The 26,866-nt window shown below is 34.8% G+C and overlaps 1 protein-coding gene across 2 annotated transcripts in view; it reads right to left on the minus strand.

Moving 5' to 3' along the window:
* The window catches only part of LOC145673266 (pancreatic triacylglycerol lipase-like), a 273,081-nt gene that overhangs the window by 13,125 nt on the left and 233,090 nt on the right, over positions 1-26,866 (minus strand). For both annotated transcript variants that reach the window (XM_081742803.1, XM_081742802.1), the window contains exons 5-10: positions 25,177-25,323; positions 20,429-20,537; positions 18,094-18,210; positions 8,597-8,841; positions 3,817-3,952; positions 937-1,063 (exon numbers count right to left, since the gene is read on the minus strand). In XM_081742803.1, the coding sequence (XP_081598929.1) occupies positions 937-1,063; positions 3,817-3,952; positions 8,597-8,841; positions 18,094-18,210; positions 20,429-20,537; positions 25,177-25,323 (881 nt within the window). The remainder of the gene's footprint in view (positions 1-936; positions 1,064-3,816; positions 3,953-8,596; positions 8,842-18,093; positions 18,211-20,428; positions 20,538-25,176; positions 25,324-26,866) is intronic.

Genomic DNA, 26,866 nt, shown 5'->3' on the forward strand with positions numbered 1-26,866 from the left:
AGCAGCCCAATGGCGATGAACAAGTACCCATCTTAGTCTTAATTGTCGATGTCGTGCGGTTAACAGTGGTGCATCGGCTGTGAAGGCCCATATCTAACAGTGTATGGTGAACTATGTGCTCAGACATCTACTCGTGCTTTGTCCACTAAAACTCTTTTGTAAATTGTACCTCAATTTGCACCCTATCTTCTTAGGCAAACCTCGATATACTACGACATCTGACATCTTAATGAGGTGTAACCGCCCCACGCCTTGTCGTATGGTGCTGGTTACAACGTCCTTTTCTCATCTTTAGAAGGCATCAATCACAGCAGTTCATGAACACCTAACAAATCGCGCTGTTTCAGAGATATTCGTTTTCAGGTCTCTGTGCATTGCAATCTGGCTCAGCCGGCCTTCCTCATTTTATGCATAAGCATCATATTTACTGAGGATCCCTGTCGCCATCTGGTGAGTTGTTCTGTTGGACAGACTTTCACGTCAGTCCAACGAATTCGTTCAAAAAGTAGCGAGAGGGCATAATATTTTGGTTGGTCAGTGTATATATATAATTTTATTTTTAGTTTTGATGATTTTTAGTACCGTAGTTTCTTTTATTTCTATGAACTAATTTTGGAAAGCCATTGGGGAAAGTTTCACACAATTCTAAATATTTATACTTACAAACACATATAAATGTACAATACACGATATGAAGGAAGATATCATGTATGTTTCAAGTAGAGCGTATTGTAAAATTAAATAGTAAAAGTACTCACGACTGTGTTATTAAGTAGTTTTGTTGGTGTAAAAGTGGTGAGTACTTAATTTTGATACACACTCTAATCAAGTTTCAAATAAATATTTTTTGTATTTAGTGTCTCCTTGTATTCGCCTGTATTCAAACATGTTCTGAACATACGACATTAACAGAAATAATGGTTTATGTTCGCCTACCTTGGTGTAAGATCTATATTTCTTACAACAGCTTTATCACTGTGTAGAGAGACCTTCATATAGCCTTGAACCCAGGATTCTGCTCTTGGAGGTCGAGCGAGATCAACAGTAACTTTGTAATGTCTTCCTAAATTTAAAGAAAAATAAAACAAAACACTTGTATTTAGAAATAATCATAACATGTTTCATTCTGCTATGGACGTTACGATACCCAATCTCTTAAAGCAATAAAAAAAAAAAAAAAAAAAAAAAAAAAAAAGACTATGCTGTTCATGTAAGAGCTATACCACTCTAAGGCCTGTATATTTCTATTACAATCTATATAATTAACATTTCACAGCCAATCAAATAAAACTAAAAATTAAACAATATTTATCAGTGTCACACTATATATTGTCTTGTCTTGATATTCTCGCAAGGAATATTATAAGCCGCAGCTCTAACAACCTAGTCGGCTACGTCACTAAAAATTGTTATAAGTGAAAATATGTACAAGAATGGCTTGTTCGAAAATGGACGAATAGCCTGTTATAAGCAGAATTGTTTTACACAATTTTAATGTAATTGAGAAGAAGCGGCGCGTAACATGTTGGAAATGTAAAACAGTGTAAAGATTGTAAGATTGAAGATATGTATTTCATATTTTGACTTGTCTAAAGTAAGAAATTGTTAACAGTAAAAAATTAATAAAAAACTAAAAGCAAAGTTCCTGGAGACTTATAGTCTAAAGCACCATTTCTTTTCCCCTACTTCTTATATTTCGTACATTATCCATTATCTGAAACTATGGAAACAAACTCAATTTTTTTTTACATATCGTTTTGTTTCATGTTCTTTAATTGTTAAATATAGTAAACAATTAATATACGTTACTAATATACGTTATTTTAACTATAATCGTAAATTATATTAAAATATTTATTATTATTGTTTATTTCACTTTAGAGTATTATTTTGTATACATTCATTCCTCGTTTTAACGGCCAAAAAGAGAATAATAGCAGTTCAATGTCACCGATTGTTCGTAAGTTCCGACATTAAGTCTGCAGTGATTAATATTCTTAATTACATTATAAAAAGAAAGAAGAAGAATAGAATATTGTACTTTTAATCAAGCACATTTTTTAATAGGACAGTGTAAGATACTTGTATACTGTAAATATACACATTTTTACTTAACCCATAATTTGGGGCATGGGGTAGACACTACCCCAGCCTCTCTTATAATCAGTTGTAATTCCGATGTTTGTGATATCAATCTGTTATTGCCTGTAGAAGAAGACTTTTCCCCAAGAAAATTATCTTCTTATGTTTGTAATATTAGAATGAGACCACACATTTGTTCAATATTTTTAATTTTATAAAAATAACTCATCTAAATTTTGAAATATCACGTCTTTTATTACTGTTTAGTAAATATCCCATATCCAAAGTTGCGTAACAGAAAGAAAGAACAAAAATAAAATCCCAGGTTCCTGGTTAACATCAGTATTTAACATTTTTATTTTAAAATCAGGACTTCCAAACTAAATCGGCTGCTCCAGAGTTTCTCTGTTGCTTCAGATATCTCTTAAATGGAGGTTCATAAAATCAAGGGATGAGTGTATTCGTTAATCATGACAACAGTGATGCATAGATTGAAAAAAGTTTATTAAAAGCAAGTAAATATGGAGAGCAAAATAAAATACTTCCTTCCTGGTTGATTTATAACATGATTTAAAACAGCCATTTCAGGATTCAGTATTCATAATAAGATCATATGATTTTTAAAATAAAATATAACTCGTAAATAACAGCTTCACTAGCTAAAATAATTTAAAAATGCATTTTTTAAAAATATCTAACCAACCACAATCAAAGAATACATTGAACAAAAGTGTGCTCACGATCAAAAATCAAGTGAGAATAGCATAATACTTTAACTCGAGCTTTTATAACCATGGAACGATATTAGACTTATGAAGATATGTATTTCATATTTTGAATTTCTTCAATTCTTATTTAGGACTTACTACCATTTAAAATATCAATTGTGTTATTGGTTGAAATATACTTTAAAATGATTTTTTTTTAGTTTAACGTCCCATGGTTGTGCCCTTTTAGGCTAAAGGAGATGAATGATTAATGAAAATGAATTATTGTGAAATTAAATTTGTACTCTCCCACAAGGAATCGAACTGGGACCACTGTACCAAAGGTGTACACGCTAGCCTATATACGAGCGACATGAGATTAAAATGCTTAAGGAAACACGTTTTCAGTACTAAGTTTTTTAAAAAACGAGTAGCCATTGATAAATTTTGCGTGTGTCACTAGCAGTGACGTATTTAGGGGGTGGCTTCCGGGCTTAAGCCACCCCCCGAAATCTTACTTAGTATAGTAAATTAAATGAAATATCTTGCAGAATTTTCACATTTCCAGGCAACTCCCCCCCCCCCCGAAAGTTAGCAAAGCCCCTCCCGAAACAAAATCGTAAATACGCCACTGGTCACTAGGTTGTAATAAATGAAACAAAATAACAATATTTCAAAACAGCTAATAACTGTTTTCTCAAGCTGGAAAAGTGAGAAGCTTGTATATGACGTATGTTTTCTCTAAAACATTTCTTTATAGAAGTTATAATTTTGTTTGAAATGAGCTTCATATGGCATATATGTCACATTACTTATATAACATTTAAAAGTTGTGAATCTCAATTTAGTTCTTGTATTGGTCATTGAAAATTATCGAAACTGGATTTGTGAATATACCCTTGTTTTTACATGAACCATTATACTAATTTAATCTTATGTAATTAACGCTGATTCAAAAGCGTCTCAATTCTACACGTTTGTTTAGAAACAAATTTTGTACATATACCTGACACCTACGTATACTTACTGCAGAAGGGATAATCCTTCCCTGTGGAAATAAAATATTTGCCCAACGGCTTTGTAGGAAGAGGATACATGGTGTCAGCATGTAATCCCATTATGGCACAAAGGGTAGAATTTCCTTTACAAGAAAAACATTTGCCCTGAAAAATAAAAAAAGTATTGTGTTAAAAAAGTTACAGAATTTTTGCTTATGGTGGACTGTTTTTTTTTTTCCTTTCAACTAGTTTGGTGGTCTTCAATTTCCTAGCAAGTCCGGATAATTCAATTTCCTTTCTTCTGTAAATCCGTAAACTTTTCATTATGGGTTTCTTCTGCTCATTTGTTGCATAATAAGACCTCTTCCATCCTTAAATAATTGTTAATAAATTAAGAAGTGAGGGTAAATCACAAGTTTGAAAATAAAGATATTGAAGGACGGTTTATTGAATCATTATCCAAGAATTGAATAGAATTGACTGCTTTACCTCACCTGCTCCCCGAAATGCCAGACTACGTTTTAGTCAATATATTTCGGGCAGTACTCTGTGTTCATCATCATGTACTTGTAAATAAATGATTTGAACAGATTAGAGGATGAAGATGTCATATATTTTCAAAATGATGAGTTCTGATGATGAAAGTGTTATATTTATTCTTGCTTCACAATACCTTACTTGAAAGATTCTTTGTCTGGGTGAATTGATTCAGAAACGATGATGAGGATATGTTATACAGAAAAATTTTTGACCTCCATTTTCAACAAATGTATACAATTTTTACATATCACCTTTATCTGCTATTTTTTTTTCCAATTATTAAAAATATTAACTGACACTTCTTAACCTTCATGACTAGGCAAAAGTTTCATTGATGTTAAATAATTATAAACTTTTATAATCTAAAATAAAATCATTTGGTATTCCCTTTTTCCACGATTTTTGTCAAACAAAATGAAAAATGTTTCATAAGTCTATAACATTTTTATACCCACTAATAAACATAAAAAGCACAAATCTTTTAAACTGGTCCTGATGTGTATATGCATATGAATGTAGCAAAAGTTATGTAGATATGGTGAAATGTGAAATGAACACACGCGGCACTTAATGAAGTCTTCATCTGTTTCATGTTTTTCAACTTTTTCAAGAAACATTAACCGTGTAAACCAAAATGATAAAATATTAAACTTTTCAAAATTACATACAACTAGAACAGTGTTTGAAACATATTTTATGACAACAACACATTCAGAATTTACATGAGATGTTACGTATCTGTATGAATTGATAGAGTAATTTGGTGGTCATTACTCGTCAGATTCATCTACTCTAGAAAGTTGGGAAATAGATATTTGATTCTTCCTGTTTTAGTCATGGAGGTCAACAGGATGTCAGATTAATATATTTATTTATTTATTTATTTATTTATTTATTTATTTTTTTTTTTTTTTTTTTTTTTGTTTAACTGTTTAACACATCTAATATAATCTTGTCTCTGTTTGTTTTATCGTTTTACTTTGGCCCTGATGAAGGACACAAAGTATGTTGACAGGCAGTCTTTGGAAAATAATTAAAGATAACATTGTATACTTTTCTGGTTTTCATTTATTCTATTTTGGGCAATGCTTGAGGATGATATTCTCTGATTTTAGCATCTGATATTTTTATTCTTGAGAATTTAGTGAATAGTCGAGTGTGAACATCAATTTTTCATTATTCTACATTTCTTTAAAAGAAATCTTTAATTTTTAAATATAGCTTAAATTTTATACGTCCGAGGTACAATTATAATGCAAGGTTATTTACTTGTGTTTTAAGTTTCAGTGCATTGTCCAAAATTGAAGAAAAGTAATCTTAAAATACAATCTGTCTATTTGAGTTTATTTGATCCCTCAATATTAAATATTAATATGATAGATTAAGTTACAATAAAAATTAGAATTGACAAACCCTGAATACCATCAATTTCTCTCTCTCTCTCTCTCTCTCTCTATATATATATATATATATATATATATATATATATATATACACCCTCCATTCCAAAAGAAACCGAACTTTTGAAAACAAATAGTACCACTAGTGCCATCTGTTGTAATATTTTACCGGTAGATGGCGTAGTCCCTCATTGACAACTGGTATAAATGTCATGACATTTGGATGCACGGCAACAAAGTTATTGCGTTTCAACTGTCAGTGTGTTGTGTACATCGGTCGGAAAATGAGTTTCAAACAACGAGCTGCAATTGAGTTTTGTGTTAAACTGGGTAAAACTTTTAGTGAAACGCACCAAATGCTACAAAATGCATATGGTGATGAGTGTCTATCCCGTACGCAAGTGTACGAGTGGTTCAGGCGATTCAAATCGGGTAGAGAGACGCTGGATGATGACGAAAGATCAGGCCGTCCCAGAACCGGATTATCGGAAGAAAACATCGAAAAAGTGCGTGAATTCATCAAACATAACAAAAAATCGTCGGTGAAAGTTATTGAAATGGAATTAGGCATTCCTCAAACAACCACATACCGCATTTTGACCGACGTTTTGGGCCTTAAGAAGGTTAATTCGCGGTTTGTACCACACAAACTCACCGAAGACCAAAAAGTTGATCGAATTGCGCATTGCAAAGACATCGTTAAAAGTGCTCGGCAGAATCGAAACTTCTTGAAATCGATTGTAACTGGTGACGAGACGTGGTGTTTTGAATATGAGCCCGAAACAAAACGGCAAAGTGCTGAATGGAGAGCGCCGGATGAAGGAACACCCAAAAAAAGTCGCTTGGTGAAGTCAAAAGTTAAGGTGATGCTGATTTGTTTTTACGATTCAAAAGGAATTATCCACAAAGAATTTGTTCAGCCCGGCCAGACAGTCACTGGAGATTTTTACTTGGGCGTCATGAAGCGTTTGCTGGCAAGAATTCGTTGTATTCGGCCCGAATATCGCGAAATCGGCAGTTGGACTCTTTTGAACGATAATGCACCATCACATCGTTCGCGACTTGTAACTGAATTTTTGGTCAAAAATCACATTATTCGGTTGCATCATCCGCCCTATTCACCAGATCTCGCTCCGTGCGATTTCTATCTGTTCCCGAAACTGCATTTGGCGATGAAATGAAAGTGGCACGCATCGATTGATGCCATTGAGAAGGCGACGACCGCCGTCCTAAAGACCATTCCAATAAAGGACATGGAGAAGTCGTTTGACAACTTGTTGGAGCGTGCAAATATGTGTATCGATACAGAAGGGGAATACATTGATTAATAAAAATGATTTGTTCCAAAATGTACATTGCTTTTTTGTTTTTTTTAAAACGTTCGGTTTCTTTTAGAATGGAGGGTGTATATATATATATATGGACTAGAGTTTAGTGTCCCACTTGTACTAGACGGATATTAGATACCACTTCCCCTTTTACGAATTAACCTAAACTAATGAGTGAATATACTTGCTTTTTAAATATTATTCCCTTACAAATTTGTTAAATCTTCATTTGAGTGAACTTCAGGAAACTGAACTAAATTTATGAATGAAAAAGATAATGAATCACATAATATTCCTGGCTTTATAAGTATAATGTAAAGTTGGAACAATTCTAATTTCGGCAACAAATATACAATAGCTATTTTGATTTGGAGTTTCTCTATGTAACAGATTACAAAATTTTGCTTTGCAATTAAATTGGAAACCACTCTTTCTTTCTTTCCTTTTCTCTTTCTTTCTCTTTCTATCTATGTCTATTTCTATCTCTATATATCTATTTGTTAAGGCATAAATCAAAGTATAAGAACTGAAATCACTATTTTTAGACGATACCACACTACTAAAGTCTTTGAGTTTGTGAATCTGACACTAAAACTTACATAATACCTAGGTACATTTTTAAGTAAGACTAGAAATGCTCAAAAAGTTCCATGCAATTTTGAGATTGATCCAAGCTACAGTCACAGAGTTTATCTATAACATTCACATTTCCTTCATCTAATTCATATGATGAGAATCATATCATAAAACTTAGCAATAGTTTTAAAATTCTGTGTTTGTGATTTAACTTTTTTTTGTTAGGTAAAACTAAATTTACTATTTTTAGAGAATTATTGAATATTTTAACCAAATATCGATTGAAATGTATTGAGAACTTTAATAGGATTTTCTTTTCTTTCTACTATATGTCCATCGTCCAGGAATACTTAATATAACGACATATTTGAAATTCGATTTTTCTTTATGCTATCTGGACAAGAACATTAGTACTATTTTCAATGTTCATATCAAGTGGTGTTTACATCCTTCTTTCATTGAATTTTTTTCAGTTAGTAAGATTTTTTTCTTTATTGTTGGTATTCAAGTCTCATTCTTGTGATGTTATTTTACACAATGTAGAATTTTATAAGCTACACTTAGATAATATTTGTAACTTAAGTAAAAATTGCAAAGCAAATCCTTATTATTACTAATTTGAATTAAAGTTTCGGAAGTGTATCATTGCCCTCTTCAGACACTTTATCTGCCTTAGATATTATGTCTGATGAGAGAAATGATAAATTGCCGAAGCTCTAACACATATTAGTAGTAATAAATCCTTGCTTTGGTCAGATTTTATTGTTAAAGTCCTACGAGATTGTAGAGCTAGACTGAGCACCATTCAAATATTTGTAAATTAAATATAATTTTGTAAGAATATATATAAGTGTACACGAATATATATATATATATATATATATATATATATATATATATATATAAGATTATAAGAACTTTTAGGCCATTTCTCGTACATGGCCAAGAGAGTAAAAATACTTTACCTCTAGAAATTTTTTGTAGCTGTCACATTGTCGAGCAATGTAAGGACATTTGGTATTAATAGAATCTATGAATAATTTGATGGCTCTTATGTGATTGCAGGCGACCAGCACCCGACTCGCTTCTTCGAGGCCATCTCGGATCAATGTCAACGGCAGTGGTGCCTCTGTCAGGTCACATCCAGGCTGCTCCTTGCCATTATTTGGATAAAAATCTATGTGACCACACGGTTGACTCATGCCGTAACCTGTAAGTCGGAAAACAAATAAAGAGATACAATTCTTTCAACAATTACAATAAATTTTGTTGGTTAATTTTACTCCATATTTTCACATACGTATTTCCAATACACAGTATAATAATAATTTTCAGATGTATCCTATGCTTTTTTTACAGGGGTCCTGACAGACGAGTTGCAAGTTACGCCAATGCGAATGTGTGGAAGGACATAATTCTTAATTTAACATAGTACAATAAAACAGGAGAATAAATTTGGAAGAAGAAAAGCACATGTAGAGGTAGAATGATAGATTTGTAGGGCAGAAAGGTAATTTTTTGGGTGAATAGTAAATTTGGATGGTTAAGCCCAAGCGCTTGGTTAGACGAGAACCTCTGCTATTTTTAATATTGGTAATCTGATAATAGTCAAGTTGTAAAAGGGAAGTATCATGTTTTAAAATGCCTTGGTTTGAAGGTTATGAGACTTATTGCAAAAGGTTCAAAGAATAACACATGAACTTATTTGAGCTCTTATCTAAATATTCATGTTTCACAATCCTCTGGTACCTATGCAACGAGTACTCAATTAGTAGTTAAAAGTATATCTCCATACCCCAACTTTCTTCATACAATTTGTTACATCGGTACCGGGTAGATTGTGAAACATGGGTACTTAGATAGAAGGTAATTCTTTGAACTCCATACGACAGGTCCCATAATTTTCAAGCCAGGGTGTTTTAAAACGCGATGTTTCGGATTTTCGGCAGTTTGTAGCTCTGAAAGCAGGTGTTTTCCGACTCAAGTTTATTAGAATTTTTTTCTTTCATTTGGTATAAGAAACTACCTCCTAAATTTATGACATAGTGTTAATTAACACCCTGTGTATATACTCTATGCTATATAGATATATTGATAATGCAAATTTGATCAACATTAAATGTTTCTTTAACAACATCGGTAAATCTTCAACAGGGTATACTTGTTCCCATATTTCATTTTATTGTTATTATAGATAAATTTGCCAACTGTATAAAGTTGATTCTAGTTTCAAACCCCAGTTAAAGAAATGAGTTGATTAACTATTTTTGGTATGGAGTGATTGTAGTATTCATGTGCTACCGTATGATTTTTGTGCTACCATATGTGTAATATTCTTTGGTGTTTATCTACAAGCAGCAACTTCATTTACTGTAAGTAAATGTTGTAATCTTCATCTTCATGTATAGTTTACTTGTCTTACATGTTAGTATCTTGTATATATCGGTTACTTTGTTAATTAATACATAAATCCGTCATTTTGTTATGTACTTGTTTCATTATTTATGTTATTCAATGTTTCATTATTTATATGGAACGAACATCTACGATAACCAATACGAATCATTAACTGCTACTAAATGTTGAGCTACATTGATAGTGTTATTTATTCAAATATTTTGAACTAGCAGCGTTCACCCCGCTTCGCTGCGGTCACCCCGGAACGCAATAAACTTTGTTACTTAGATAATTTTTACTTTTTCGCTTTCAAATTGCAGTAAATGTTAACATTATAGCGCCTGTCATTTATGTTAACCCGCCGAGTGACACGGTCATGCGGGTTGCATATAAATACGTTTATTTTTACCTATGATGAACTAACAAAGGATTTGTACGTTATGGACACTTGAATGGTCAATTATCTCAAGACACTGGTAATTAAAAATTAAAGTGATATGATAAAAACCATCTAGGGTCCAAATCCTAATAACCCCCCAAAAATAAAAGAAATTGGTTCAGCCGTATTAGCGTGATGAGGGAACAAAGGATTTGTGCGTTCTCTTTTATATATATAGATAAATTGAGATTATCCATGTCTGTATTAAGCTTTACACAAGGTCCACTACATTTCAATTGGCCTAGCTTATGGAACTTTAGAAGCGTTTTGAATTTTCTCAATAAACTCAATTCTCGACTAGCAAACCGATCTGTAAATCGTTCCTGTAGTGCATAATACCACCTATAGCCAAAATATAATTTTGTTATTTTGTAATGTCTCTGTGTAGTATTGATCTAGGAAAGGATTTCAACCGGGATGAACTGGGAAATTGTTGATGGAAGTTTTGAAGCAAGTGTGGTTGGAAAGGAAGGATCGATGATTCATAAGAAATTTACATATGAACCAAGAAGTAAGTGTTAGAATACAATTGACAGGAATATTTCCTGTCATCAACGTTTTTTATATTTACTTGGAAGAGATCATGAAAAAGGGTCTGCATGCGGAAAACGGTATTTCAGTAGGAGGTAGAAGGATTAGGGGCATACGATTTGCAGATGACATGGAACTTACTGCGAAATCTGAAAGGCAAATTAATATAATTTTGGAAGACTTTAAATAAAAGTTGTAAAGAATATGGGGTGGAAATAAACGTTAGAAAGACAGAAGCAATCCTTCGAATTGGAACGAAGTGATCTCTATCGAATATAGAAGTAGAAAGAGAGAAAATATAATAGGTAACTAGTTTTCAGTAGTATTATCGTAGAGGAATTATGTCACAACGAGTCATTGTGCCTATTTTGGATTTTCACTGCCCACGCAATCTTTATATATTGAATCATCATTTTGAATTTGTAATCAAAATAAAAACACAAGAAATTTCCTATTTTTCCACCTTTCTCAAACTGTTAAGTTATTATTCTTTCTTTTTCTAGTTTCTGTCTGCTTCCTGAAAATAATCTCGGCCAAGATTATCTCAGAATAATTGTTCACTTCCTTTTTTTCAATTCTTACAACTTTATATTGAGGTGAACAACCCAGAGGAAACAGGAAACAAACATAGAACAAAACTACTGGACAGGAACCATGAGAAACATTTTTCACGTTGGAGAATCAAGAAGCCAACATGAGGTTAATTCCAGGGGAAGCACCTTCATCCAGACGTGAGCCCAACCATAGCACTATACTACTTGTATGACAGGTGTCATGCTGACCAGGAACCATCACCATTCTGAAAGGACATAGCTCTTTTACAATCTCATAAACGAGGGATAAATTGATGTCTATACTAGAGATCCGGATTCGAGTACCTCAACTGGATACCAGAAACGTATGAAGCTATAGGTGCTGTTGCAGGATTATGTTTTACATCGTACCAGCTTATATAAGGATTCTGTAATTGCATCATGGCTGGGGTATAATAAATCCTTCCCTTTACCTTACTTGCGTGTCTTGGATCTTTTTCGTTAATGAATTTAGCATGGCACATTTGTTGTTATCCCCAATTTAATTTACAATTGCAGTATTAATTCAATCCCAGATTAATTTCACTCTTAATGCGGAACACTATCCCTACATTCACTTAGGGGTTTCCCTCTCAAATTCAATATTGGTAACTTATGAGTGAAAATAAAAAAAATAAACGTGAAATAAAAGCAAGGATAGGATTGGCAAAAGAACCATATAGGAAGGATTTAAGACGTCTATTTTATGGACCTTTGAAAAGAGTTAAGTAAAAGACTTGCAAAATGTTTCGTGTGAAGTATTGTACTACGCGCAGCAGAAACATGGATATTACACAGAAACAACGGTAAAAAGAGTGGAGGCTTTCGAAATGTTGATGTGAAGAACAACGGAGTCGAAAGTAAAACAAGTAAAGAAGAGTCAAGATTAGTTGGAGAGTAAATAACAATTTTAGATAAAATTAAAACCAGGAAGAGAAATTGTTTGAAACAATGTCTGAGAAGGAATGATAAATTGTACGGTAAATGGAGAAGAAAGTGAGGAAGGATGCTACAATTGATAAATAGTATTAAATAGAAAATTGTTTTCTTAAAATTAAGACAGTGGTGCATGGAAGCTATTCTATTTGCGGTAAGTGACCTGTCAGTAATTGCAGAAACCTATGATGATAATGATTTTGTATCAGATGCTGTATCAGACGTTCCTTCAAATAGTTTGTCCCCATTCATTGTGCCTATCACTATAAATGACTCAGATACATTATCAAATTCATCGACTCATTGACACATCAAGAATTCCTTTCAAACTTTTTCCTGTCATTTTGATAAAGAACATTGTTCTTAAATCGGCAGTGATAGTACTCAAAACTGTCGTTCTCAAATGACATATACAGGGTGTTCACTTATTATGTAGCCAAAATCCACTGGCGAAATCCTCACACCTAAACAATACAAAAAGTCTATATGAACATACTGCGAAAAACGCGTTGTTTCAAAGTTACGAGATTCCGAACTTTTTTTTTAAAAAAAAATGTAACTTTGAAACTGCCTAGCTCGAAACCTATGAGAGATATCAAGTGCGGTTAAGGAAATATTAGAGGAACTAGTACGCTGTCTATATAAATAACCATGTTTCAGAGTTGGGTTGTATCTGCGCACGTGGTTTTAGACAGAGGGGTGGAAGAGCGGAACCTATACTGCAGCTCCCTCTATAAAATCCGTTGCGCCTATATGTTCCAACTCTGAAACAAGGTTATTTAGATAGACAGTGTATTAGTTCCTCTAATATTTCTTTAACCGCCTTCAATATCTCTCATAGTTTTCGAGCTAGGCAGCCTCAAAGTTACAATTTTCTCGATTTCGGCATCTCGTAACTTTGAAACAACGCGTTTTTCGCCTTATGTTCATATGGACTTTTTTTATTGTTTAGGTGTGAGGATTTCATCAGTGGATTTTGGCTACATAATAAATGTACACCCTGTATATCTTGTCATTTATAATACATAGCAGTAGATGATTTCTATGCGTGCTGTTTTTGCCTGTTATTTTTTAGCACTGTTATAACGTGGTGCTAATTGTTTCCAGTAAACCTTCATACCTAAATCCTTGTCTTCAGGCCCGTAGCCAGGGAGGGGCTAGAGCGGGCAATGCCCGCTCTAAAATACTTTTTGCCCGCTCTAAAATATTTTTTCCGCTCTAAAAAGGACGTTATCCAGAAGTTTCAAATTGTTTCAGCAAATCCCAAATAGGAAAATCTTGTGATTTTATTTACTAAATAAAATTGAACTTAGCGCGCATTTACTACTACTAGCAAATGAAATTGAACGTGGCGTATATTTCTACGAAAAACAACAGTTTTTTTATGCTAGATATACTCAATAATCTCCCATGTATTACTTTTCCTCATTCCAAGAGTTTGAAGAATCACGACAAGCAATCAAGGCGTTGGACAAGATGCCCTTCCAAAGAATACCCATATGAAAATTGACCCGAAAACAGGCTATGTTACATGAATGTGAGTGCCTGGCTTGTGCATGTGTAACATAGCAGGTAAAAAGAAACATTTGTTTTGCCGACTTCACAGTACATGTCCGACGTGTACCTGTAATTAACATGTAAAACATGCAACATGTCCATGTTCCTTACAGTGCAAACAAAACGCATGTCTCATATATCAAACTAGTACCGAAACTGTGATGTTTGGAGTAAACGTACAAGCGCCTCTAGAATAGTCAGATACAAAAAACAGTGGGGAATTCGGAAGTTTTGTTAATTGTAAAAGCAGTAACAATTCTGTTTTTCACGTGATTTGAGTCTTTGCGGGGAGCACCCACGAAAATAAATCAATGATGTAAATAGCAGTTTGCATCGGCTCACTTTGTGTTTTCTGAGTGGCCCCGAACCACTTGTTTCACCATTTGTTTACAAATATATGGAATGAAGAGAACGTTAATTCCTTATATGCGCTCAGAGAAAAAAATCAAGACGGCAGCAGAACACCGAACCTATTATTTTAAAAAGATTTTGTCACACACCATTATAATTACACGCAATAATAAGTAGCAGAGTGCTTAGCGAATTTCCAGAAGGAAACAAAAACAGTAGAAAATGAACTACAGGCAAATGTACCTCGTCAGACATTTCCAATTGCTCTACTGACTATTATAATTCCATAATTATGAAGCAGGCATCCATCAAGTCATTTTTTGGTGCAAAAGTTATCGAAAATGAAACTAATTTAGAAGCAGGGTCATCTGTATCAACATGTGTAGAAGGTCAAGAAGAAACTCAACGTCAAACATCTGATTTCCACCATGTTGGTGTTGATTTCCACCATTTATCAGACCTTGGCGATACAAAACCCGCTCAGCCGCATCTTGCAAATTTTCCAGGTTCCAGCATTTCTGGTTCAATTCGACGATTTTAGTCCAATATGGTGCAAAACGTGGGATTGGCTCGAGTATTCTGTTATGTTAGATGCTGCCTTTTGCTATCCATGCCGGAAATGTCCGTCAAGAAACAGTGATCCCTCATTTGTGCAGAATGGTTTCAGAGACTGGAAGCATGCAACCGAGAAAAATAAGGGATTTTCTCGTCACGCCGATTCTGAAACTCATAGGCACGCTGTGGATTGCTACTTGGAGCAACGGAAACGTGAGAACTCGGGCGAAACGGTCGTGAAGAAGGTGTGTAGTGATGTAATTATGAATTATAGGTACTATGTGAAAAGTGTGATGAAAGTTATTCAATTCTTTGTTGTGAATCAGTTGTCCTTTAGGGGAGATTCTGGGTGTCAGCAACTCGGAAAACAATCAAGTGGTTTGTTCTTAAATTTGTTTGAATTTAGTATTCGTAAAGATTCGAAATTAGCAGAAATTGTCAAAACTATCCCTGCCAATGCAACATACACTAGTACGGATATTCAGAATGAGATAATTCATTTCAGGGCAGAATCTGTTAAGAGGAAAATAGTAAATGAAGCAAACGAAAGTACATTTTGTTTATTAATTGCAGATAAAACCAGAGACAAGCAACGAATCGAAGATTTGTTTGTCGCAATTAGGTATTTAAAGTGCATTTTAAAGTGCAAGAAAGATGCGTAGCTATACTGAAGTTGGGCAAACAAGACGCTGCCAACATTAAGAACGCCATTTTAGATTGTTTAAGAAAAGTAGAATTCAAAACCGACACGATAATAGCACAGTGCTACGATGGAGCACCTGTCATGAGTGGAAAGAAAAATGGAGTGCAAGCTCTTTTGTCTGAGGATTTGAAGAGGAACATTTTGTTTGTTCACTGTTTCAATCACCAATTACATTTAGTTATTTGTAGAGCCATTGATACAATTCCTGAACTGAAAGAGTTCTCTGATATTTGTCAAAAACTATATTATTCAGAAAAGGACGCGTTGCAGCAGATTACGCAGGAAGGAGTTTAAAGCGATTGTTGGAACAACATTGTACTGGACATCTTGACACAGTGACTGTAATTCATAACGACAGTTTTCGCATATTAAGTGCACTGATGGCAATTCAAACTTCCCGTGAAGAACACGCCTCAATGAAAGTTGAAGCTACCGGTTTACTACATCAGATCTCTACTAAGACTTTCTGTTTCCTTACTGAGCTCATGTTCAGGGTTCTTGGATATCTAAAACCGACAAACGCACTGCTACAAAGAATAGATTTGGACGTTGATGCCGCTGTGAAGTTAATAGGATCGGTAACGGAACAGCTCAGGTATTGCCGGCAAGATGAAGGAATATTTGAAAATATCCTTCACGATGCAATGAAGGCATGTGCCTTAAACACTTCGATTGAGCAACCATTGAAACGCAAATGCACACTCCCCAGTTGCTTAGCTAATTCGGTTATTGATTTGGAAGGCATAAATTTGGAGAAGGAAAAGGAAGACGAGTAGGAGCTGAAAAGATTATTCTGCGAAGTTCTCGATATCTCCGTCGAAGAAATTCGGAGCAGATTCAGTGAGACAAGGACAGCTGTGATTGGTGCCATTCACCACTTACTGAGTGAGAAAAGAAGTGAAGAAAATTTGAAACCTCTGTGTGATGTTGTAAAGTACAAAAGACCTGCATTGCAAAGTGCTTCAGAATTTGAAGCAGGAAATGGATCTAGCAAATCGACTGATCGACAAGACATCATCTGTGGAAGAGCTCACAAAACAAATTGGAAAATATGGCGAGGCTTTCCCGGGCCTAAAGATGCTTACAGAAGCTGCTCTAATTATTCCGTCTTCTACGTCCACAGTCGAAAATTGCTTCTCACATCTGACAGCTCTCCTTCGACTACAACGTCTGTCTATGGGACATGAAAGAAACTCGGACCTCGTTCTCCTGGCTTACAACAAAGATATTCTGCGTGCACTAGATCTAGACCAGCTTGTAATTGAATTTGCGAAGTGCTCACGTAAACTCCATTTGATGTAATTACTTACATAAGGACTGTAAAAAATATTACACATAAAAGTATTACATAATCTACTTGTAATAAAAGTATTATAGTTCCAAAATAGTATAATTTAGATAACAGTTAATAAATGTTCCTATAATAAATTAAATAAATTATTATTTTTTACTTTTAGTATTACTTAGTGTATCAAAATATATATTGAATTATATACCATCATTTTAACAAAAAAATGTTAATGATGATTTTTGATAGTCGTGGATTTGGTACTGTAATATTTTCAGCATAATAAAGTGTTTCAACTTTCTTATAGATTCCATAAATAATAAATAAATATATAAATGAACATAGACATTGACAACGACAAGCGCCTCAAGGAACAAATATATATATATATATATATATATATATATATATATATATATATATATATATATATATATATATATATATATATAGATAGATAGATAGATAGATAGATAGATAGATAGATTAGAGAGAAAGAATTTTTGTGTTCCTTGAGGTCCCTGCCATTGCCCCCTCATCTATTCATCATTGCCCGCCCTAAGCAACCAGGCTGGCTACGGGCCTGCTTGTCTTTCACGTGCTAGTAAGTTGTACAGATAAAGTTACGTATACCCTGGCTACAACATTGTGAACCCATGAACTGGAATATCTTGTAATCATCTCCTAAACGACTTCGACCACTTTACGGATAACTACTGTTCTAGGATAATCCGTTTCTTACCCCTTTGAGTTGTAGTCACGTTCTTGATATCTCGGATAGTGTTTCTCGCTTTTTCTTCAACCGTAAAGTGTCGACAGATCATTCTTACATTTTACTGACTCGAATTCTTTAAAGAAAATGTACACCATTATGGTTGTGCACTTCATAACCTTCTTACTTCGTTTGGCTATTTCCTTTACACAGTTGAACAAAATTTAGCATGTTGCCTGAAAAGTGTCAACAGTTTTGTGTATATAGTATCTGCAGCTTACAGGTGTTCGCATGTTTGAAGAAGACTCAGTTTTTCTAAAACTGGCAGACACATATGAAACACATTTTATTTCAGTTAGTATTTCATTAATGAAGACTTGGGTTATTGTGAAATTGTTTACGAACATTTTTACCAGCTTACCTAAAAGAAAAATTGATTTTCCGTCCGTATGAATAACATCGACGAATTTTGCATCACTGGGATCTAGTCGCACAAATTCGGGCATTCCTTGGAAGTAAGGTTCTGCTGGATCAAGCCCTGGAAAATTATAATTAACAAATAAATATATAGGTGGTTAAATAAGCTAAAGGTTCTATGAAATACATATAACTTATACGAGAAAAACAACATACAACATACAACAAAATCATATCTAAAAATGAGGAAGGATTGAGTACATTTAAAAGTAGGAAAATGTGGCTCGGGCGTTTGCTCAGTATCTGTCAAATGCTCACCCTTGGAAACCGAAGAATGGCTGCAGTATAGCGCTAAATCGGGTTCTTCATGTTCCAAAATCATATAAGTGTGGAGCCTTACTTCCATACCGTCCGTAGACCATACTGAAAGAGAAGAATGCTTCACGTTGGTGTAGTAAGTAGCCCGGAGCACGAGGTTATGGGTCTTCGATTAACAAAGAGGACAAACAAGGCACTACAGTGGTTTAAGAGCCCAGTTTAAATTGTAGGTTATGTCCCACACAGACTTGATCCTGACAAAGGACGTAAATACAAATCAATCTACGAATGGAGAATGTACTCTTACTACTTTCTTTTAAGAACAAACTTGTCAATGGATGAATTTAGGCGGCAGGTGGATATTGAAATGGTCCTCCACACTTTCTTTTGTCTGAAACATCCCTAAGTGGTATTGATTGCCAAAAGTCAGATAGTAGATCAAGTGCCATGACAATATTGTCGTCTTTCCATATTACATCTACCTTCATCAGCCGTTTATATCTTTCTTTATTTTCCAATCACAAATGTTCATCATTTCCTTTGGAGCACATCTGCGGGCACATTCTGTAAAGGTTTGCGTCAACACAACGCAAAATTAACGATTTAATTTGTGAAAATCAGCATGGCAGTTATAATGACTTTTTTTTGCTTGTCTCCTGTTTAGTGTTGCGTTGCTGTACGCAGTATTTTACGATGATTGGTACGGAATAACCTTCCGGTATGCCCAATGTAGGCTAATGATCGCCGGCATGGTTGGTAATACAAAAATAAAGTTGAAGAATATGTTTTGTTCAACGTAATTCAAAGTGTATGTTGGCCAGTCAACAACTTGCCGTCATTTATCCAACGATTTCGACCATGCACTTTTAATCACAACTATACTTCTTTCGTAGGGCTACGTTGGCAAATACTCAACAAAATGACTAGTTACAACGTAGGGCCAACGCTAGTAGTCAGTTAATCTATTGTTTCCACTATTGACCCTAATGTCTGTGCTGAATAATAATAATAATAATAATAATAATAATAATAATAATAATAATAATAATAAGAAGAAGAAGAAGAAGAAGAAGAAGAAGGAGGAGGAGGAGGAGGAGGAGGAGGAGGAGGAGGAGGATAAGAAGAAGAAGAAATATGTAGGTATTCCTGCGAGAAAGTTCCTAACTTTCACATTGATAGCACAAATGTAAATTACAAAGGTAAATAAGTGGTTCTTTTAAAACTAAGATAATTTATATTCGAAATATCAAGCAAGCAATTCGTTAAACATTAAACAAAATTCACTCAGACTATATTTCCTTTAACATGCTGACCTTTAATATAAGATATTTGGAAACAAATTGTAAATAGAAAATTACTTTTCAGAAAGGGTGGGGGGGAGGATAAGGACGTCATATAAACCAACCAACAGGAAATTACATTTAGCACCAGCAGCTACAAAACCTTTTCCTGTCATCTCAAATATATTTAAAATCTTTACTTCAATAACATATTGTTGAACAAGTCATTTTTATAGTGAACGATTATTCGAATAGTTATTTTAAGTGCAGATTGATAATAGTTCACCGTAAGAATGGAAATTTCACAGTTAAAAAAATACTTACAAAGAAAGAGCAGTATCTAAGTAAGGGTGCCCACAAACGGGTTTTAGGGCGCAGATGGTATGCATGGGAATATTTTGAGGGACATTATTTTTCATTGAAAATGGCACAATCAAACTAGGGGATTGTAAATTATGAGAAGATAAATGTACATTTGGGAGAAAATATGGTAAATTTGGGTGGTTGCTCCCAGTTTGTTGTGGAACATGAGTACCCTTGTATCTAAGGAACTACATTATGCAAGTGGCAAACCTCTGACGATAGAAATAATATAGAAATAACATACAAATTAAAGTGGATGACATATAATTTGTTTGAATAACGAATTTCTTTGAATAATGTATATTCAACTGACGAAACAGAAGTTACTGTGAGTGAACGTTCGAATAATTCTAATAAAGTTAAAATAAGTTGACTCACCTGTTATTCTTCCAAGACCTTTAATCCTTTCTCCAGCATATCCAGCTATGTGCGATCCTAAACTATGACCAATCAAATGAACATCATCGGGATCCAGCCCGAAATTTTTCTGAATGGAGAAAAATAAATTAATAGAATTATCTAAAGGCTTAATACTGTAAAATAAAGATTTATTTATCCTTAAAAATTACAAAATAAAGGTAAAACCTTAAGTAGGATATAATGGTGGTGCTTCTTTTGAAAAATATACATTAGACGATTTTTCGGCGGTTTGCATAATTCAAGGAAGTGTAATACAGGGTGTTGGAAAAGTTACTGTGCAATAAGTAATAAAATTTATAGTTTTACGTCCTACATTTATGCCCTTTAGGCTGAAGAAAATGGATTTATTAATGTAAGTGAATGGTGACGGTAGAAACTCGAGGAAACCCACAAACACGAATTGGTTACTGTGCAGTGAAAAATTGGATACATCATGGAGAGATCAGCACAAAGACAATTTACACAATTTGGAGTGGAAAATGATTTTGTTCATTGAAGTTTAGCTTCTCTTTTCAGCAGCCGTATGAAAAGTGGACTACAATTGAACGTGGGGTCCGAACCACATGAGCTTCTGCCGACAATCGAAACCGGGTCTTCCGCGCCGAAGACGGGTACGCTAACCATATAGCAACGAGGGAGCTCGTGGAGTGCAAAAGATTTGAATAGTGTAATAAAAGTAAAATTTGTTAACCCTATGAAATTTGTTGCATAGGACATGTTTCCTAAAAACCTGAAGAAATCGCTGAACATGATGATAAAGATGACAAATCCTTTGCTCCCCTAGAGAGGTGTGACATCCAGCGATGACTTTGCTAAAGTTTTACCTGGTATACAGCGGCACCGATTACTGTGTTGTTGTTTTTTTAGGGTGATCCACTCAGGTTTGTTAGATAGTACTGTCTAACAATATCAATGAGGATTTCAATACAGATACCGAGCCATACGCAAATTTCAGGAGGGCTCGGACCCCTCCCAGGATCGGCGCCTGTGCTGACATATTTCCGATTGCGCTCAACGTAGACTATCAGTACTTTCAGTACGACTTTCACCACCTGTTTCCCCTGGGAGGAAATCTGAAATTATCACTGGAAAAGATTGTTCTTGCACAGCGATGCATCCACGTGGGGGGAGGCAACCGGATCCAGAGCTTCCTCCCAAACTTCGTAACTCGAAATACATTTTACAATTTCTTAACAAAACTATACTTTTTTTTAGAAGATAAATGATTGATAAAGCCTAAATATTTGATCTTACACTTCATCTATGGTCTTTCTTTTCCTATAAAAACAATTTATTCCTATCATATTAGTTTTCTGAGAATATAGTTTTCTCGAGTGCCGAATAACACCGGTTTAATACTACATATACGTAGTGTGTCGTAGTATTGGATTTCCCCTCGAGAAAAGAACTTTAGAACCCTAACAACGAAAGTTTTTGAGTGCGTGTCTGTTCTTGTAGGTACTCCTGTCACTATAGCATATCCCAGGAACAAAAATCTAAGAGAGTGAGATTCGGGGATCTAGCAGGCCAGACTTCAAGAGAAGTTATAAATTAGCAAAGATAGTTACGACCAGTAGCGTAGCGTGGTATTTCGAAATGGGGATGCCAAAGTTAGTCATTTGTGCGATACAATACTAATAAAATCAGCAATACATAGCTATACCGATGGGAAATATAGGGTTGTAAAAAATTTAGGGGGAGGCCCCCTAATTGGTGGCCTAGTGGGGCATACAGAAGCAAATGCGTGGATTACGTCAGAAGCCAATAAGCAATTGTCTCAGCTTCTTCTTACCACTACCGTGTGACAAGAAAACTCGGCCCGCTGTTGTATGAACATTGTTTCCAGTATAGTTCCCTTTATTTCTTTCTCGTGGGCAGCTTCTTTCTCCGCATACGATACTTCAATCTCGTTCTTTAAAAAGTCACCCCTAGAAATTTGTCATCTTGAGTCCGAAACTCAGACGCCCATTCGTGAATATGGGCCTGAGTGTATACGTATATCATTTGAGGATGTAAATAGAAAACACTTAAACCAACTCTGGGGGCCTGTTTCTAAGTATGTATTTCGTTGTCAGATATCCAGATACTGAAGGCAGGGGGGCAAATCTGTTTTCAACGTTCGGGGAACGGGTAAGACCGTTCCCATTTTTAAAAGCGATGTTCAAAATATTTATGAAGTTGAAAAACAATGCTGTGGAGGATCAGAGTTGTCTTCAACAGTTGGAGGAGGGCAGATTTGAGGGAGGAGGGCATATTTGAGGCTTAATCTGGGGGGAGGGGTGATGAAACTCATATTACGGTAGATGAATCTGATTTCTGGGGTGAACCTGTTGTATATTATATACCAGGCGATGTAGATAAAATTGTGATACGTATCAAGTGTCGTGAACACATTCTGAAATCTGAATACATGCATATTTATAATTGATATGTTTCTATTTACGCATCCACAATGATCCACATTAAAATTTTAGGACACTTGTTTTGTAATAATATAAATAATGACTTCCCCAAAACTATGAAAGAAAATCAACTATGTATGGCGCAACAATGCTCTTATTTGAGCAGAATTATGATGATCACAATAGCATTATAGGAATCGTTATAGGAATTAAACAAATAGTTGAAAATAGACTAACAATAATAAATGATAATGAAATATTAAAAAAACACGATTCTTTTTTTAAAATGAAACAAGTCAAGGGAAACAATTTCATCCCACTTTCCTTTGTGGCATTCGGATACAAATCATCACAATTTCAAATCGGGTGGAGGGGACATGTCGCCCTCATCTCCTCGGGATATGTGCCAATGACTGAAGGGCCCAAGCAATCTTTGCGAGGGGCGAGAATGGTCTACCAGATCGGTGACCGTGATTCTACAGAATGCTTTATATTTATGCTTGTGTGTGTGAGCTCCCTCAAAGAATTTCTGGCCACGCCACTATGTATTTATGATGAAGATTAATAGTTTGCCTTTAATTACGATTACAATTACGATGCATTTAATTACGATTAAAGTATAACTATTTTTATACTATTATTTACATAACCGGCATGCTTCAAAAAGGCATTGAACTAGCCATTTCTGTTTTGTTGTCTTTCCTTGACGTTAGCGCTCGTACGTTCTGTACAGAAACTATAGCTTAGTTCAAAATAGATAGAGTTGGAAATACTTGAAGATATGCCAGCGTATATCTAAAGCAGAATGTAGAGTTGCAAGGGGGGAAGGGAATTAAGAAAGCAAGTAGTTGCGCATGCGCACTCCACAAAAAGCAGACGAAAACCCCGTTTCTTGCAGTAGGCCTGGATGCCCAAGGAACATAGCATACGACAAGAGAAAGATAGAAAATGTGCATCTGAGTGACGCGCATGCGTAGGTTCCGCTTATCAAAGTAAGGCGAGGGAGCACATCCAAAAGATTGCAGTGGAAATAATTGTGATAATTACAAGCAAACAAATTATATACAATGAAATACGTACTTTTTCTTATTAATAGGGGATGCCGGGCATACCGGCGTTCCCTTACACTACGCCGCTGGTTACGACAAAATGGACTCCTACACTCATTCAACTGTGTCTGATTAATAAGCATGCCAGAGCATCTTTAAAGAAGTAGTAACGCCATCTAGCACACAAGATGCATTATCGAATGCACTATCGGAAATGCACTATTGCTTTATTCTTTGGTGATTCATAATGATATTTAGTACCAGTACCAGTACCAGTACCAGTATCTAAAGTTCCCTAGCTATTTTTTTTATTTTTTGTATTTATGAAATGAATTTTTCAATTTAAATCCATTTGAAGACTTGAACAAGATTATATAATGTCTGTTTAATGTGTTGTACGATCAACATTACTTCCACGTGTTGAGTACTGACACCAGAGTACTAAAACACTGACAATAAGTAATGTCCGGTATTCTATGCCGTACTGCTTTTATACCACTGCAAATTTTTAACTTGACAATAACTTTTCGGGTACTCATATACCATTTTCCTTTATAAGAACTTTTGCTTCTTGGGGTATAGAAAGGTAAAGATGCCAAACGTATTCATATCTCTTTCAAAATTAATTATCGCAATTAATTTTTCATGAATCTATGTTACCCTTTCAAACTCAGCGACAGTGAACTTCTACTGCTTGCAAACGACTGCAAACTATATAGAGCAAAGAGTCACCCTATTCCGTGATTTTGTGGGAAGGACGCATATTGATCAGAGGAAGGGCAGGTAAGCGGAGGAAAAGCGAGATAAAAGAGGATGAGTCCAGTGACTGTTTATCTCAGTCACAATGTTGCACTTGGAGAGGCGTATCAGAGGAAGAGTGAGGCAGGAGAGAATGAACCCACTGACCGTATGTCTCAGTCATAACTTTGGCGAGGCCTGTCCGAGAAAGAGGGAGAGAAAGTTCTTTCTAGGGGCCTGTCTTTCTTATCGTAGTCCACCTAAAAAGAAATTAAATATGTAGAAATTGTAATCAAAATATAATTCAAACTTCAAAGGGTATTAAACTATAATACAAAGCTCATTCACAAAATCAGCTCAGAATTAAATTGAAAACCTGATTAAAAGTTAAGGTGAGATAAGAGCATCTCAAAATAATCATAGGTACGTAGTGCAAGGACAGTTCACGGGTAGAAAATGATTAACCCACTTTCTCTCAGTCTTCGAAATATTTCCAATATTTACGATGATGACTTACCTTAAGATAATTAACAAAATAAGCAATTTCCATTCCTACTAGTCGCGTGTTAGCTGTAGCTTGGGTATACAAAGGAAGCGATCCGCCTGCCCAGTCAACAGTTATCACGTTCCAGTCAGCATGTTTCAGCAATTCCAATCGCATTTCCTGAAAGAAAAGAGAGGAATGGAAAATGTTATAAAGTCAAGTTGTCAAATAGTTACCACTCATAGTTTGTAGTATGGACGAAATTAGACATAATATTTCACTTATAAATATCAAAAAAGAAATTCTAGATATAGTGAAATCTGGACCGTCTTAAGTCATGTATTACCTGATGGTGACTTGACAGGGGCTTTTACAAATAGAATAGGAGCTCCAACACACTAGTTTGCCCATTGGCTCATAATGCTGTTAAAACTACACTGAGTGAAACCTCTTGAGGTTAGACAATTCATCTTTGGAAAATATCCAATTTAGAGAGAACCAAAATACAGAAATAAAAATCATATAACATTTTTAATTTTACCTAAAATTTTCAAACCTGAGTTTCTTTTAATCGTTGCAAACAAAAATGTTCCTGCAGTTCAGAGAATAAATAAGAAATGGTACGATAAACTACACATCCACTGGAACGAATAGAGACTGAAAGGGGTTAACGTATCACATATATGCGCTTTAGGTTGAAAAAGACGGATGATTGATTAAAAATGTGGGACGAAATATGACAACCTCGAGAAAACATATGGACATGATGTCCAGCACAAACCCACATAGCCTTAAATCGAATAGAGACCCTCACATTAAAGATAAGCACTCTTACTATTGAGCCGTCGCGCAAGATAAATATGATTTACGTGTATATTGCATACATAGTCTAATCATGCTCAAAACTTTCTTGATGCTTATATGTGAGAACTCAAAGTATAAGCTAGTTCTGTTAAAATTTGAATAACTGATTGTTTGAACAATGAATTTTTTGAATATTCGTTATTCGAAAATTCAAATAAAATTCTTTATTTGAATAATTGTTGCAACAATTATTCAAGTAACGAATAATTGTTCGAATAAATGAAATAGCAAAAACAGCAGAAAAATTATTTGAAATACAAAATTTAGAATAATTTTATATAACACGCCCCCAAGAAACTATAACGGTGATTATATCACCGCAACTCATATTGGTAGAATCGGTAATTTTAGTTTTTATGAGTAAATAGTGCATCAGCGTGTGGAAATTGGACTATCATGATTTGAATGAGAACTACCGTAAGATCATACACATAGATTTCGGGAACTTCAGCAATATGCACTAAATCTTCTGCGACTGTTGCCTTTAATAGATGGATCGATTCTGCCTATTTTTAATCTCTCAATGGCAGTTCATTAGATTTTTTTTTTTTTTTTTTTTTGGTGTGTGTGAGTGTGTGTGGAAGCATTAATAAGCGGAAATGGTGACAAATCTTTACAAAAATCGTTAATCTTGTTTCCTGAATACGTTTTGTCGAAGCCTCATTGGTAGGAGACGATGTCCAATAGGCGAGACAAGACGTGACAAAAATTTTGGGACGAGAAAGACGAGTCGGAGCTCTTCCAATAGAAAAAAAAAAAAATACACTCACCAAGACGACACATTAATTTCATGACACGTTTTCGAGACAAGACACCACTAACATAGGTGCTTTTAATTTTTTTAAATGCCTACTCGCGT

Source organism: Thermobia domestica, chromosome 16 (genome assembly GCF_964235325.1).
Source record: "Thermobia domestica chromosome 16, izTheDome1.hap1.1, whole genome shotgun sequence".
In the NCBI taxonomy this organism is placed as follows: domain Eukaryota; kingdom Metazoa; phylum Arthropoda; class Insecta; order Zygentoma; family Lepismatidae; genus Thermobia; species Thermobia domestica.